General features: G+C 39.5%; 1 protein-coding gene across 1 annotated transcript; it reads left to right on the top strand.

Moving 5' to 3' along the window:
• The first annotated feature begins 8826 nt into the window (after positions 1 to 8826).
• Positions 8827 to 10599, top strand: LOC145773891 (uncharacterized). The gene is made up of 4 exons (XM_082585014.1): positions 8827 to 9012; positions 9188 to 9298; positions 9835 to 9891; positions 10293 to 10599. Exons 1-4 carry the CDS (start codon positions 8900 to 8902, stop codon positions 10597 to 10599), a joined length of 588 nt encoding a protein of 195 aa, XP_082441140.1. The 5' UTR covers positions 8827 to 8899.
• The last annotated feature ends 1875 nt before the right edge of the window (positions 10600 to 12474 follow it).

Here is a 12474-nt window from a genome sequence, read left to right as displayed (position 1 = left end):
GTGTAAATAAAAAACTCTGTTTTTTCATCACTGGCATGTCATCACCGAGACAGGTGTGGGTGCGTCTTAACCACTGCACAGGCGTCGTGGTTTCCCCTCAACATTGCTAGTCTCCGCAACGAGGAGTGGATAACATTCTCCTTCTGCCAGTGGGACTCCATGGAAATAAAATAACAGCAGACAGTTTCATCAACAACTCTACCTACGGTAACGTTTACCAGTATGCTCCCATAGCCTTTCACTGTGATCTTGAGAAAATATCTTTAAAATGGTGTGGTAAGAAATGTGGTCTCGGGTTTCAAGTCTCATCTGACAACACACAATGCGATTGTTTTAGCTACACCAATGGTCGTTCTATGAGGTTTAAACAGCTTAGTGCAAATGCAGAGGTTTTTAAAACAACTCTCGGTGATTCGGTATGTTAGCCTATCAATGCAAAATTTTAATTTTATTCAAATCAGTGGTCATTTTCAGCTCAGCTGGACATCAATTGTGATCTATCAAAATCAGATTATCCTGGTTAGCCTTGGAAGTTGAAATCAAATACAGTAGATTAGTTTAACCATAGATATCTTATATATAGATATGCAACTCAGTGGTGCGTAAAGATGTTTGAAGGCTAACAGCGTAGCTATGGCTGTATGCATTGACTTCAAACTTGGCACAGCAAAACAACTTTATTTTTAATATATTTTTTTGGTTTTTGTTTAAATAAAATTTTCTTCGTTTTCAAGTTGACGTATGGATTGCTTGTGATGACGTCACATTCTCGTTCCGCATGGACTGCTTTATGGAGATTCTGGCGATTGAAAACAAATCACAGTCACAGAGGGTACCTCTAAATACCCATTGTCTGGCATTGTCGGGCATTGTCAGGCATTGTCGGCTTTTTGGGGGGTTGTGGAGCATTTTCAGGGGTTGTCGAACATTTTCAGGGGTTTCAGGTATTGTAGAGTAGGCTAACTACTTTCAGGCATTGTTGGGAATTTCTAGGCATTGTGTAGGATTTACATGCATTGTCGATCATTATCAGTGGTTGACAGGCTTGTGAGGCATTGTCGAACATTTTCAGGCATTATCGAACATATTCAGGGGTTGTCGAGCATTTTCAGGGGTTGTCAGGCATTGTAGAGTAGCTACTTTCAGGCATTGTTGGGAATTTCCAGGCATTGTCTAGGATTTCCAGGCATTGTCGATCAATATCAGTGTTTGACAGGTTTGGCAGTCATTATGGAACATTTTCAGGCATTGTCGAACATTTTCAGGGATTGTCGAGCATTTTCAGGGGTTGTCAGGCATTGTAGAGTAGCTACTTTCAGACATTTGTTGGGAATTTCTAGGCATTTTCTGGGATTTCCAGGTATTGTCGATCAATATCAGTGTTTGACAGGTTTGGTAGTCATTATGGAACATTTTCAGGGATTGTCGAGCATTTTCAGGGGTTGTCAGGCATTGTAGAGTAGCTACTTTCAGGCATTGTTGGGAATTTCCAAGCATTGTCTAGGATTTCCAGGCATTGTTGATCATTATTAGTGGTTGATGAGTTTGTCAGGCATTGTCAAACATTTTCAGGGGTTGTCTAGCATTTTCAGGGGTAGTCAGGCATTCTAGATTAAGCTACTTTCAGGCATTGTTGGGCATTTCCTAGCATTGTCTAGGATTTCCAGGCATTGTCGATCATTATTGGTTTTTGACACGTTTGTAAGGCATTGTCGAACATTTTCATGCATTTTCATTCCCAGCTCTGCATGCGCAGCAGAATGATCCCTTTCTATTTTGCGTAGGTTGTAAACGTATTTACGGTATACACAAACACAGCAGCGTTTAAATGACCTGGCTATCATAAGTATCGACAATGCCTGACAAACCTGTCAAAACCTGGTAATGATCGACAAACCAAGAAAACGTTCGACAATGCCTAACAAACCTATCTACCACTGAATATGTTCGACAATGCCTGGAAATCCTAGACAATGCCTGAAGATGTCCGACAATCAGTGGCGTAGCTAGGGGGGGGGAGGAGCGGACCGCCCCGGGCGGCACGTCTGGGGGCGGCACTTTCAGACTACGATATTTGATTTTGATTATAATCTGATAAAAAACTGATTTCATTTTCACACAGGGCCGGATTTAACTGATGGGGGGCCCGGGGCACTTTTAGATCAGGAGCCCCCGTGAAAAAAAATTCGCCTATGGCGCGAAACACCCCCTCGACGTCTACAGTAGCATCAATCCAGCACTGCACAGCATTTTGCAGAAACCACCAAAGCTAAAAGAAAAAAAAATAACACAAAATCACATTTTTTTCACGTAGGGGGCCCTTTAAAAGTCGGGGGTCCGGGGTACCTGCACCCTCTGCCCCCCCCTAAATCCTAGACAATGCCTTGAAATTACCGACAATGCCTGAAAGTAGCTACTCTACAATGCCTGACAACCTCTGAAAATGCTCGACAACCCCTGAAAATGTTCGACAATGCCTGAAAATGTTCTATAATGCCTAACAAACCCGTCAACCACTGATAATGATCGACAATGCCTGGAAATCCTAGACAATGCCTAAAAGTAGCTATTCTACAATGCCTGCCAACCCCTGAAAATGCTTGAAAATTTCCGACAATGCCTAACAACAAGCCTGTCAACCATTGATAAGTAGGTAAAGACCTTTTTTGGAGCTGTAGTTCCAGGACAAGCTGAAGTTTTATTCAATTAATCTACTGAGTGTTACCAAAATGAAAGTTACTGCTGGCTACCGAAAGCTGTGCTATAGCATTTGGTAGCCTAGTTATGGTGTGTATCAAACATTAAAATTGTCTTGGTTTGGCGGTTGGATCCGTGATGCTAATGAAGCTGTCTCAGCAGGGGGGAGGATGCCCCCTGCCCTCAAATTTTCTCTGGATGGGGGCAATGGTGCCCTTTTAAGGTCATGTAAGCTACTGCACATTTTGCAATATAGGCTAACAACTTCTGCTATTCGCTTTTAGCCAAATTATAGGGCCTATAGCCTACAGTAGGCCCACACAAATTATCCCGTGGACACATTTTATACTTTGCAGCAGATTGTGATGCTATGAATGTGAAATTTACCTTTCGTTTCTTGTTCAAGCTATTGCAATTATTCATCTGTCTCACATTTCGACTTTCATGGCTAATAGCGGGAAAACGAACGAGTTGCCCAGCATTATCGCTACCGTATATCTCACCCTAAAATCGTTCCGGCGCCCCTCTATCTCAGGTTTGTAAGCTGCCTAGAACAAGCTTTAATGAGTCACTGGAAATAAGCTTAAATGGTAGTTCCAACGATCATGAAACAGAAGTTGCATAACCTACGTGAAGAAAGATTATTGTCTTGATTTTTCATAGTAGGCTATTCTGTGAAAACTTGAAATATACGCCAAACAAAATATTCCAAAGGAGCTCAAAAGCCGCCACTCGCCAAGCCCAAACCGTACAATAATAGCCTACCATAGATACGCTAGCCAAGCTGGCAACCTTGATTGTTGATTGTGTCCATAAAGTCAGTCGAGCGTGACGATAATTCCACGATTGCTGAGTTGCATATCTATATTTAAGATATCTATGGTTTAACCATAGATACCTTATATATAGATATGCAACTCAGTGGTGCGTAACGATGTTTGAAGGCTAACAGCGTAGCTATGGCTGTATGCATTGACTTCAAACTTGGCACAGCAAAACAACTTTATTTTTAATATATTTTTTTGGTTTTTGTTTAAATAAAACTTTCTTCGTTTTCAAGTTGACGTATGGATTGCTTGTGATGACGTCACATTCTCGTTCCGCATGGACTGCTTTATGGAGATTCTGGCGATTGAAAACAAATCACAGTCACAGAGGGTACCTCTAAATACCCTTTGTCAGGCATTGTCGGGCATTGTCAGGCATTGTCGGGCATTGTCAGGCATTGTCGGGCATTGTCGGCTTTTTGGGGGGTTGTGGAGCACTTTCAGGGGTTGTCGAACATTTTCAGGGGTTTCAGGTATTGTAGAGTCGGCTAACTACTTTCAGGCATTGTTGGGAATTTCTATGCATTGTGTAGGATTTCCAGGCATTGTCGATCATTATCAGGGGTTGACAGGCTTGTGAGGCATTGTCGAACATTTTCAGGCATTATTGAACATATTTAGGGGTTGTCGAGCATTTTCAGGGGTTGTCAGGCATTGTAGAGTAGCTACTTTCAGGCATTGTTGGGAATTTCCAAGCATTGTCTAGGATTTCCAGGCATTGTCGATCAATATCAGTGTTTGACAGGTTTGGTAGTCATTATGGAACATTTTCAGGCATTGTCGAACATTTTCAGGGATTGTCGAGCATTTTCAGGGGTTGTCGGGCATTGTAGAGTAGCTACTTTCAGGCATTGTTGGGAATTTCCAGGCATTATCTAGGATTTGCAGGAATTGTCGATCAATATCAGTGTTTGACAGGTTCGGTAGTCATTATGGAACATTTTCAGGGATTGTCGAGCATTTTCAGGGGTTGTCAGGCATTGTAGAGTAGCTACTTTCAGGCATTGTTGGGAATTTCCAGGCATTGTCTAGGATTTCCAGGCATTGTTGATCATTATTAGTGGTTGACGGGTTTGTCAGGCATTGTCGAACATTTTCAGGGGTTGTCTAGCATTTTCAGGGGTAGTCAGGCATTCCATATTAAGCTACTTTCAGGCATTGTTGGGCATTTCCTAGCATTGTCTAAGATTTCCAGGCATTGTCGATCATTATTGGTTTTTGACACGTTTGTCAGGCATTGTCGAACATTTTCATGCATTTTTATTCCCAGCTTTGCATGCGCAGCAGAATAATCCCTTTCTATTTTGCGTAGGTTGTAAATGTATTTACGGTATACACAAACACAGCAGCGTTTAAATGACCTGGCTATCATAAGTATCGACAATGCCTGACAAACCTGTCAAAACCTGGTAATGATCGACAACCCAAGAAAACGTTCGACAGTGCCTAACAAACCTATCAACCACTGAATATGTTCGACAATGCCTGGAAATCCTAGACAATGCCTGAAGATGTCCGACAATCAGTGGCGTAGCTAGGGGGGAGGGAGGGGAGGACCGGCCCGGGCGGCACGTCGTCGGCACGTTTAAAGGACCCCCTACAATACATGGGGGTCCTTTAAAAGTCCGGGGGTCCGGGGTACCTGCACCATCTGCCCCCCCCCCCTAAATCCGGGCCTGTTTTCACATGCTTTTTCTTGAAGGGGTGGCAAAATCTGAATCCACCCTGGGCGGCACATTCCCTAGCTACACCACTGCTGACAATGCCTGCCAGAAAGAATCTAAAGTACTTTACAATGCCTGAGAGCCCCTGACACCTAAAAATGTTCGACAATTCTTGAAAATTTCCGACAATGACTAATAATGGTTGACAAGCCTGTCAACCACTGATATTGATCGATAATGCCTGGAAATCCTAGACAATGCCTGGAAATTACCGACAATGCCTGAAAGTAGCTACTCTACAATGCCTGACAACCCCTGAAAATGCTCGACAACCCCTGAAAATGTTCGACAATCCCTGAAAATGTTCGACAATGCCTGAAAATGTTCCATAATGACTACCAAACCTGTCAACCACTGATATTGATCGACAATGCCTGGAAATCCTAGACAATGCCTGGAAATTCCCAACAATGCCTGAAAGTAGCTACTCTACAATGCCTGACAACCCCTGAAAATCCTCGACAACCCCTGAAAATGTTTGGCAATTATCGCTACCGTATATCTCACCCTAAAATCGTTCCGGCGCCCCTCTATCTCAGGTTTGTAAGCTGCCTACAACAAGCTTTAATGAGTCACTGGAAATAAGCTTAAATGATAGTTCCAACGATCATGAAACAGAAGTTGCATAACCTACGTGAAGAAAGATTATTGTCTTGATTTTTCATAGTAGGCTATTCTGTGAATACTTGAAATATACGCCAAACAAAATATTCCAAAGGAGCTCAAAAGCCACCACTCGCCAAGCCCAAACCGTACAATAATAGCCTACTATAGATACGCTAGCCAAGCTGGCAACCTTGATTGTTGATTGTGTCCATAAAGTCAGTCGAGCGTGACGATAATTCCACGATTGCTGAGTTGCATATCTATATGTAAGATATCTATGGTTTAACTAACTGTCAATGACGTATAGACAGATCAACTCAAGCATGAAAAAACACTGAAGCAATTGTGCTTCATTGTTTTAATATTTTTCTGTAGCTTTATTAGATGCTGCTGTATTTCAGATATTATTGCGCCTGAACATGGTAAGATTTTAGGTTAAACTTTATGGAGCAAAAAAATAAGAAATTTCGTATCTGGCTACAAGCACGTCAACATCGAGCGTCGTTGTGGATTTAACAGTCAAAAATAGTTCTTTTTTTTCTTTGGGTTAATTTACTTCAACAAAAAAAACAAACATTTTAAACTTTTATAATGAGTTATTTTTGTCAGTTTTGATTTATTTTTCTCTTTTTCCATATTTTTTTTCTGGCAACATTTCAATGTTTGATTGTTTAATGTTTATGTGAAGCGGCAGTCAACCGTAGAAAGAAAGAATAAAACTAGAAAGTGAGATGTAAGTCTCTGCGAGAGTGTTTATTGTTGTTTCTCATGTCAGTCCAGTCACTTCAGTGACTGTACAATTGTGCCCTCGGCCACAATACTGACGTACACTTCGCGAGGCAACAGTATCTATTTTTCAGTATAGTTTACTCTTGCCAGGCTGGCAAACAGCAGATGTTATGTGGTTCTACTGTGTGCATCAGCTGCAGCAGTTCCTTTATGCTAGAGTGCTGTCATTTGTTTTAATGTTATGCTCAACTGCTAGGTTATATGTTTAGTTAACTGCAGAGATGTACGTATACGCCGCATACTTGCGGCGTAGACTTTTTGTTTACGCTAACGCTTGCGACCACATTTTTTTGGATAGTTTGCGCTTGAGGTTACGCCGTAAAGTTTTTGCGGTTTTTTAGCGCATAGCGTCAACGCATACTTTTTAATGTATTTTTTTCGCTACAACACGCCAATACCTTCCAGCGCTGCAGTTGAAAGAATGTTTTCAATGGGAAGAGACATATTGTAACCAAAACACAGCAAAATGTCAGATGAACACTTTCAGATGCTTGTGTTTCTTCGTGGAAATTTAAAATAAAACTTGTTTGTTTCGAGTGGTTTATATCGTGTGAAAGTTTGGCACCTAGCAAACAAAATGAGTTTACGCTAGTGTATGCGCTGACGCCGCCAACTTTTTTTACAAGTTGCGTTGACGCATACGGCGCATGGTTTTTCAAACGCTTGCGTTTACACTGACGGCGTCAATATTTTTTGTATGCGCGTACATCACTGATTAACTGTCATTGTTTCTCTCTAGAAATTGCAATGCAATTATTATTTTCACTGAAAAATAACAATCTCTGTTCACTTCTAGGTAGAGTAGGTTGGTTGGTTTTGAATCTTTATCCTCGGACTGAAAAAGCCTTGATTGGTTATTCCTGGTAGTTTTACATACTTGTAGAGGCTCTTGACTCAGGGCCGGTTACGGTACCGAGATTGGCAGAGTGAAGTTTCTGATTGTTGAAGTGTTGTTGCCAGGGAATTATTTCATTCACTAGGTGCCGCTGAATTGAGAGCAGTCCTGAAATGCGTAGCTCAAGCGCACACCCCAGAGTCGAACTTGTGCCGCGTGATCTTGAGCCGGGCATGTAACCACTGAGCTAACGGGGCGGACTGCCTGCATGCCTGCCACGGTTGTTACAAATGCAGCATTGGCATAGCGAGACCATTTTTTTGGGTGTTAACTTTTTCAGTAAACGTTAAGCATAAAGTTCACTTGTATTTAAAAAAAGCAGTGGAGTTGACTTGGTTGAACTGCACCCAAGGCTTTTTTCCAAGGTTTTTTTTAAAATATAAACGGAGTCTATATTTAGCATATGTATTGTGAAGATAGCATTTGAGGCTATATGTGCATATTTAGTTGAGCATGACGTTTCGCCTCAATATGTGCTCAGGCGTGCTTATACGTCAGCTTCATATCTTTTTGCAAAACATCAAGTCGTGCATGCATTGCACATTAAACGTATGAAGGTGACAGGGACTGACAGCAATAAATAAAACAAAACTAATTGCAAAACTAAAACTCTCACATTAAACAGTGATAAAAGTATTTTTTAAACAAGTATTGTTACTTTTTACAGCCACCAAACTAACTTGTTAACAGTAAAAATATAATGAGTCGAAACAAAGATCATGTGCAAGTTTGTTTGGCAAACGTACCGTAGTCACTGGTCACTTCCTCTTATGACAAACGAAAAGTTAACCAGAGAAATTCTCAAATTCCAACAAATTTAAGAAACTATAATGTTATTACTCATATTTGATAAGACATAAAACATAGGGCTCTACTCATATCAAAATTTCAACACAAAGAAGCGGTAACGATTGAGTCACTTTAAAGTAGAATTTAATTTAAAAAAAAGCACTTCCAGGCAGTGTCGAACTGATGTCCTTTGGAAACCCAACCCAAGCAACAGCCAACGCTACATCACTGTAAATACAGTAGAGCTCAACTAACTCAACACCTGAAGGGAAATGAGAAAAGCCATCTAAATAATTAAGCGATCTTGTGAATTATTACATGTAGAAATAACAATCACGTTTGCGTCAACACACAGTAGGCTACACTGCAATCATTGATATAATTCTTCTATTCAGCTTGTTTAGTACCTTTACGATTTACATTACCAATAACAATATAGTCAGCACTTTGAGATATGTATATGCCTTTTAATATTGAATGTTTGGTTATATCTAGGTTGTCTAGATAGAAAAAGGTGAAATAGCTACTGTAATTGTAAATAGCCAAATATTAATAACACCACTTTCCAACAAATGGCCATGCTGGGCAATTCATTACTAAGTCAATTAAAACAAGTAATTGCGCTCCCTCATATCAGGTGCTTCTGCAAACAACCTCAAAATGACACTCTGTTGTCGGATTTAAAGTAAGTCATGTATTGTGTAGTAGGCTAGTAGTGTTTTGTTTTATTTGGTAGCAAAGCCTACAACATTTACAGCTTGTCGTTACATCTGTAAAACTCTGTACCGAATTTGCAGCATGGATAATACTCAAAAGGGTTGTAATGAAAAGTCTTTATACACAACATTTGTGTTTTTCAGATTTTTCGTTCCGGCTCAAACAAGATGGACAGACAATGACCAGCATGACATAATCAGCACAACTGCTTGTGCTGAACTAGTTGGAACCAGTTTCCACAAGTTTCTTTTGAGGTAAAGTGTGGGATTCAATAACATTTAATACTATTTTGGTAGAGAGATAATTTTTTGTAACTGTATGTTATTGTCTATGGTCAATAACATTTCTCAGTCATAACAACATAGTAAAATGTGTAAAACTACGATATATTGTAACAAGTGAAACAACTTCAGCGGATATGTCTACCTTTTTTTAATTAATCAACACCATTGTAATAAAATGATATTACATCAAATGTTTTTAGATTTTTGTAACAGTTCGTTTTAGTTTATTGGATTTTCATTTGGGAGCTGGTATACAAGCCCCCCCCCCCCCCCCTGGCAACTCATGACAAAGAGGAATTGACCAAAACATGTGGATTGAAGTGTGTGAACAGTAAAGCAAAGGTAAAGTAGTTTCACCCTATATGTTTGGTTGAGTCCTGTCTTTGTCATGAGTTACCAGGGGGGGACTTGTATACCAGCTCCAATATTTGAATTAATCTGCTCAATATTCTGCTCAGTGTTTGTTTTACTGATTTTTATTTAAATTTTTAGTATGTTTACTTCAGGCTTGGTGAAGTTTCAACCATAGTTCCGTTCTCTGCAAGGCAAGAAGTTATAGTCCGGTGAGACCAGTACTACGGATTTTGCATGCAAAATTTAGGAGTAAGAAAGTATTTGAGGCCACTGAAGTGAATACCTACTTGTGGTCATTTGTAGCAGAGCTAATTATAAAGGGAAGTCCATTACACCCGGATGAATGTATTTGATTTTAAACTTAAGTAGACCAATGATCTACCGTTGTAATATTTAGAAGATTTTGAACAATTGCTGATATGCACTGTGCGACTGTGCGTGACTTCATAAATGGATTTGTAGATCCTTCTTTTATTTGGCTAGAGAAATACTTGTGTAAACCATTTTGTAATATGCCTCTTCTTATTTGTTGCCAATGCTGAGTGCAAATATCTAATGAATAAAATTTAAACTTGTTTGTCATTCCAAAATAATATATGCTGTTTTTAAGGCAACCAATAACTTGTCCTGAGACACCGCTACTTGGAATTGGTGTGAAGAAGATTGGCAACACTGACGCTTCATTGTTGTATGGTGTATTTAAGGAAAAACATCCCTGCGACCCATTCAGACTAGGCTTAAGTTTTAAAGGAAAGTTTGTGGATGAACTAGACATGTCTCCTATTTATGAAACTTATGAAGGAAAAGCTGCAATATTTGGTGACTTTCGAATTGCATTTGTGAATGCGAAAAACGTTCGCCCTGCGAGAATGCCAACCTACTTTCAGAACGGATTTGACAAACTCATGGTGCAGTAGATGATGAGAAAATACTTCTACAGACTGGAAGGGTCATGTCTGTAAATGTCAAAAAAATGTAAACTTTATAGCATTTCACGTGAATGATTTTTATGCATTTTTTTGCACGTCATTTGAATGAAATAAAACCAAAGTGTGTTTAGATGTATCATGCTGCTGTTAGTCAATTTTCTGTGCAATTGTGTGATTTTTTAAGTATATGTTTTTCAACATACGTTTTTTATTCCAGCCCTTAACCAGCTCGATTTCAGTCGTCCCTTTGCATGGTAACGGTTTCGATTGTCGTCATTCTTCACTGCGATAGTATGTCAAACTATGCTAATGTTGACATATGCGGTAGAACAAAACTCGACTAGACGTGATTTTAATATTAGCTACTTTGTCTGTTGTATTTACAAGTTGTGTTGCACATCTTCTTTTATATTTTGCGCTACTTACCATATTACCTCTCCAGTTTTCTTTGTACTATGCTAGCATTATTATAGCGATTCTTTATATTTTGATGTTTTGTCGTCTATTTTTTATTTAGGAGCCGGATATTTTATTTGCATATCACAGCGATCTTGTCTGATTGAGATAGTCTTTTTTTTACCTTTGGGGACTGTTATGAAAAAAAAAATGTTTAAAAACACACCCTAGTTTGTTTTTAAATAACAAAAGCCAAAAAAATAATCTACTTGTAAAAAAACGTTGAAAGAAACCGAAGCCTATCGTGACGTTACTACGGTAGTGACAATCAGTGGCTCCGAGAGGGGGGGGAAGTCGGGCCAGTTTCCCCCCTAGCAAAACATTGTAAAGGAAAAACGAGTAGTTTTTTTGTTTTTGCACTTTTGAGGGGGCCCATTTTTAGTACGGTACTAAAGTAAAAATGTACCAACTAAATAATCAACAAATTCTTAAATGAAGTGCGTAGTTCCAAGTATTTCTCAATCATTGTAAATGTCACTCTCGATGCTTCTCATCAAGAACAAATTATTTTCGTGTTAAGGTAGGCGATGTTAACAGCTTCAAGACGTAAAATCTGAAGCTGAAATGATTTCTGTATCACTGAACGGTTTCTATTGTATTGATAGTTTCAACTTGAAAACTGGTGCTGTTTTAGCTAAGCGGGAACTACTTTTGCTTGACAACTGAACCTTAACTTCAAAATCTGCGTTGGCCAGGCATAGGATGTTGTATCCAACATACGTTATCTGGGAAAGTTAAAGGTATCAGTCCAAGCACGATTAAAGAAAGTAAATCCTGTATAGTTTTTGTTTATGAATCATCACCATCATCAGTCATCATCTCCGTCTGCAGCAAATTGCGCATCAACATGAGTTGTTTGCTTCCAAGAGTGGCGATTTTGAGCCAGCTCGCCCAGTGTCGCCAAGTTGAGTCCGGTCCATGATTGGATGTTGTCTTGCCATCGTTTTGGTTGTCTGCCAGGTTTTCTTTTTTCTTCTACTTTTCCTTCTGTGCAAACTTTGCTGATTCCGAATTGTGATCTTTTAGTGTGGCCGAACAGTTTTAAAACTTTTGATTTTATTATTGCTGCAATTGAATGTAATTTTGTCATAGTTAAAAGATCTTCTGTTTTCTTGTGGTCAAGTAGCCTTTTGGTGGTCATGCTTTTCATGATGTGATTTTGGAAGGTAGTAATGTATCAAATGTATCAACAAACTCAAACATATCGTCGATGAGTTTGAAGTTCCATGAAAATTTCATCGTATGTCTGTTGTGCAGTTGCGGGCATGTGGGACAAATTTAAACCATTTGTAGGCTACAGCAATGACATTTTGGATGAGTTGGTACTTTTGACAGAAAGCCACACAGCAACTTTCAGTTGCAAACCAGAACGAACCACCCCATAACCTCTACACAAGGAATCATTGA

Source organism: Aplidium turbinatum, chromosome 7, assembly GCF_918807975.1.
Source record: "Aplidium turbinatum chromosome 7, kaAplTurb1.1, whole genome shotgun sequence".
Lineage (NCBI taxonomy): Eukaryota > Metazoa > Chordata > Ascidiacea > Aplousobranchia > Polyclinidae > Aplidium > Aplidium turbinatum.
This window is presented reverse-complemented; position numbering and strand designations above follow the sequence as displayed.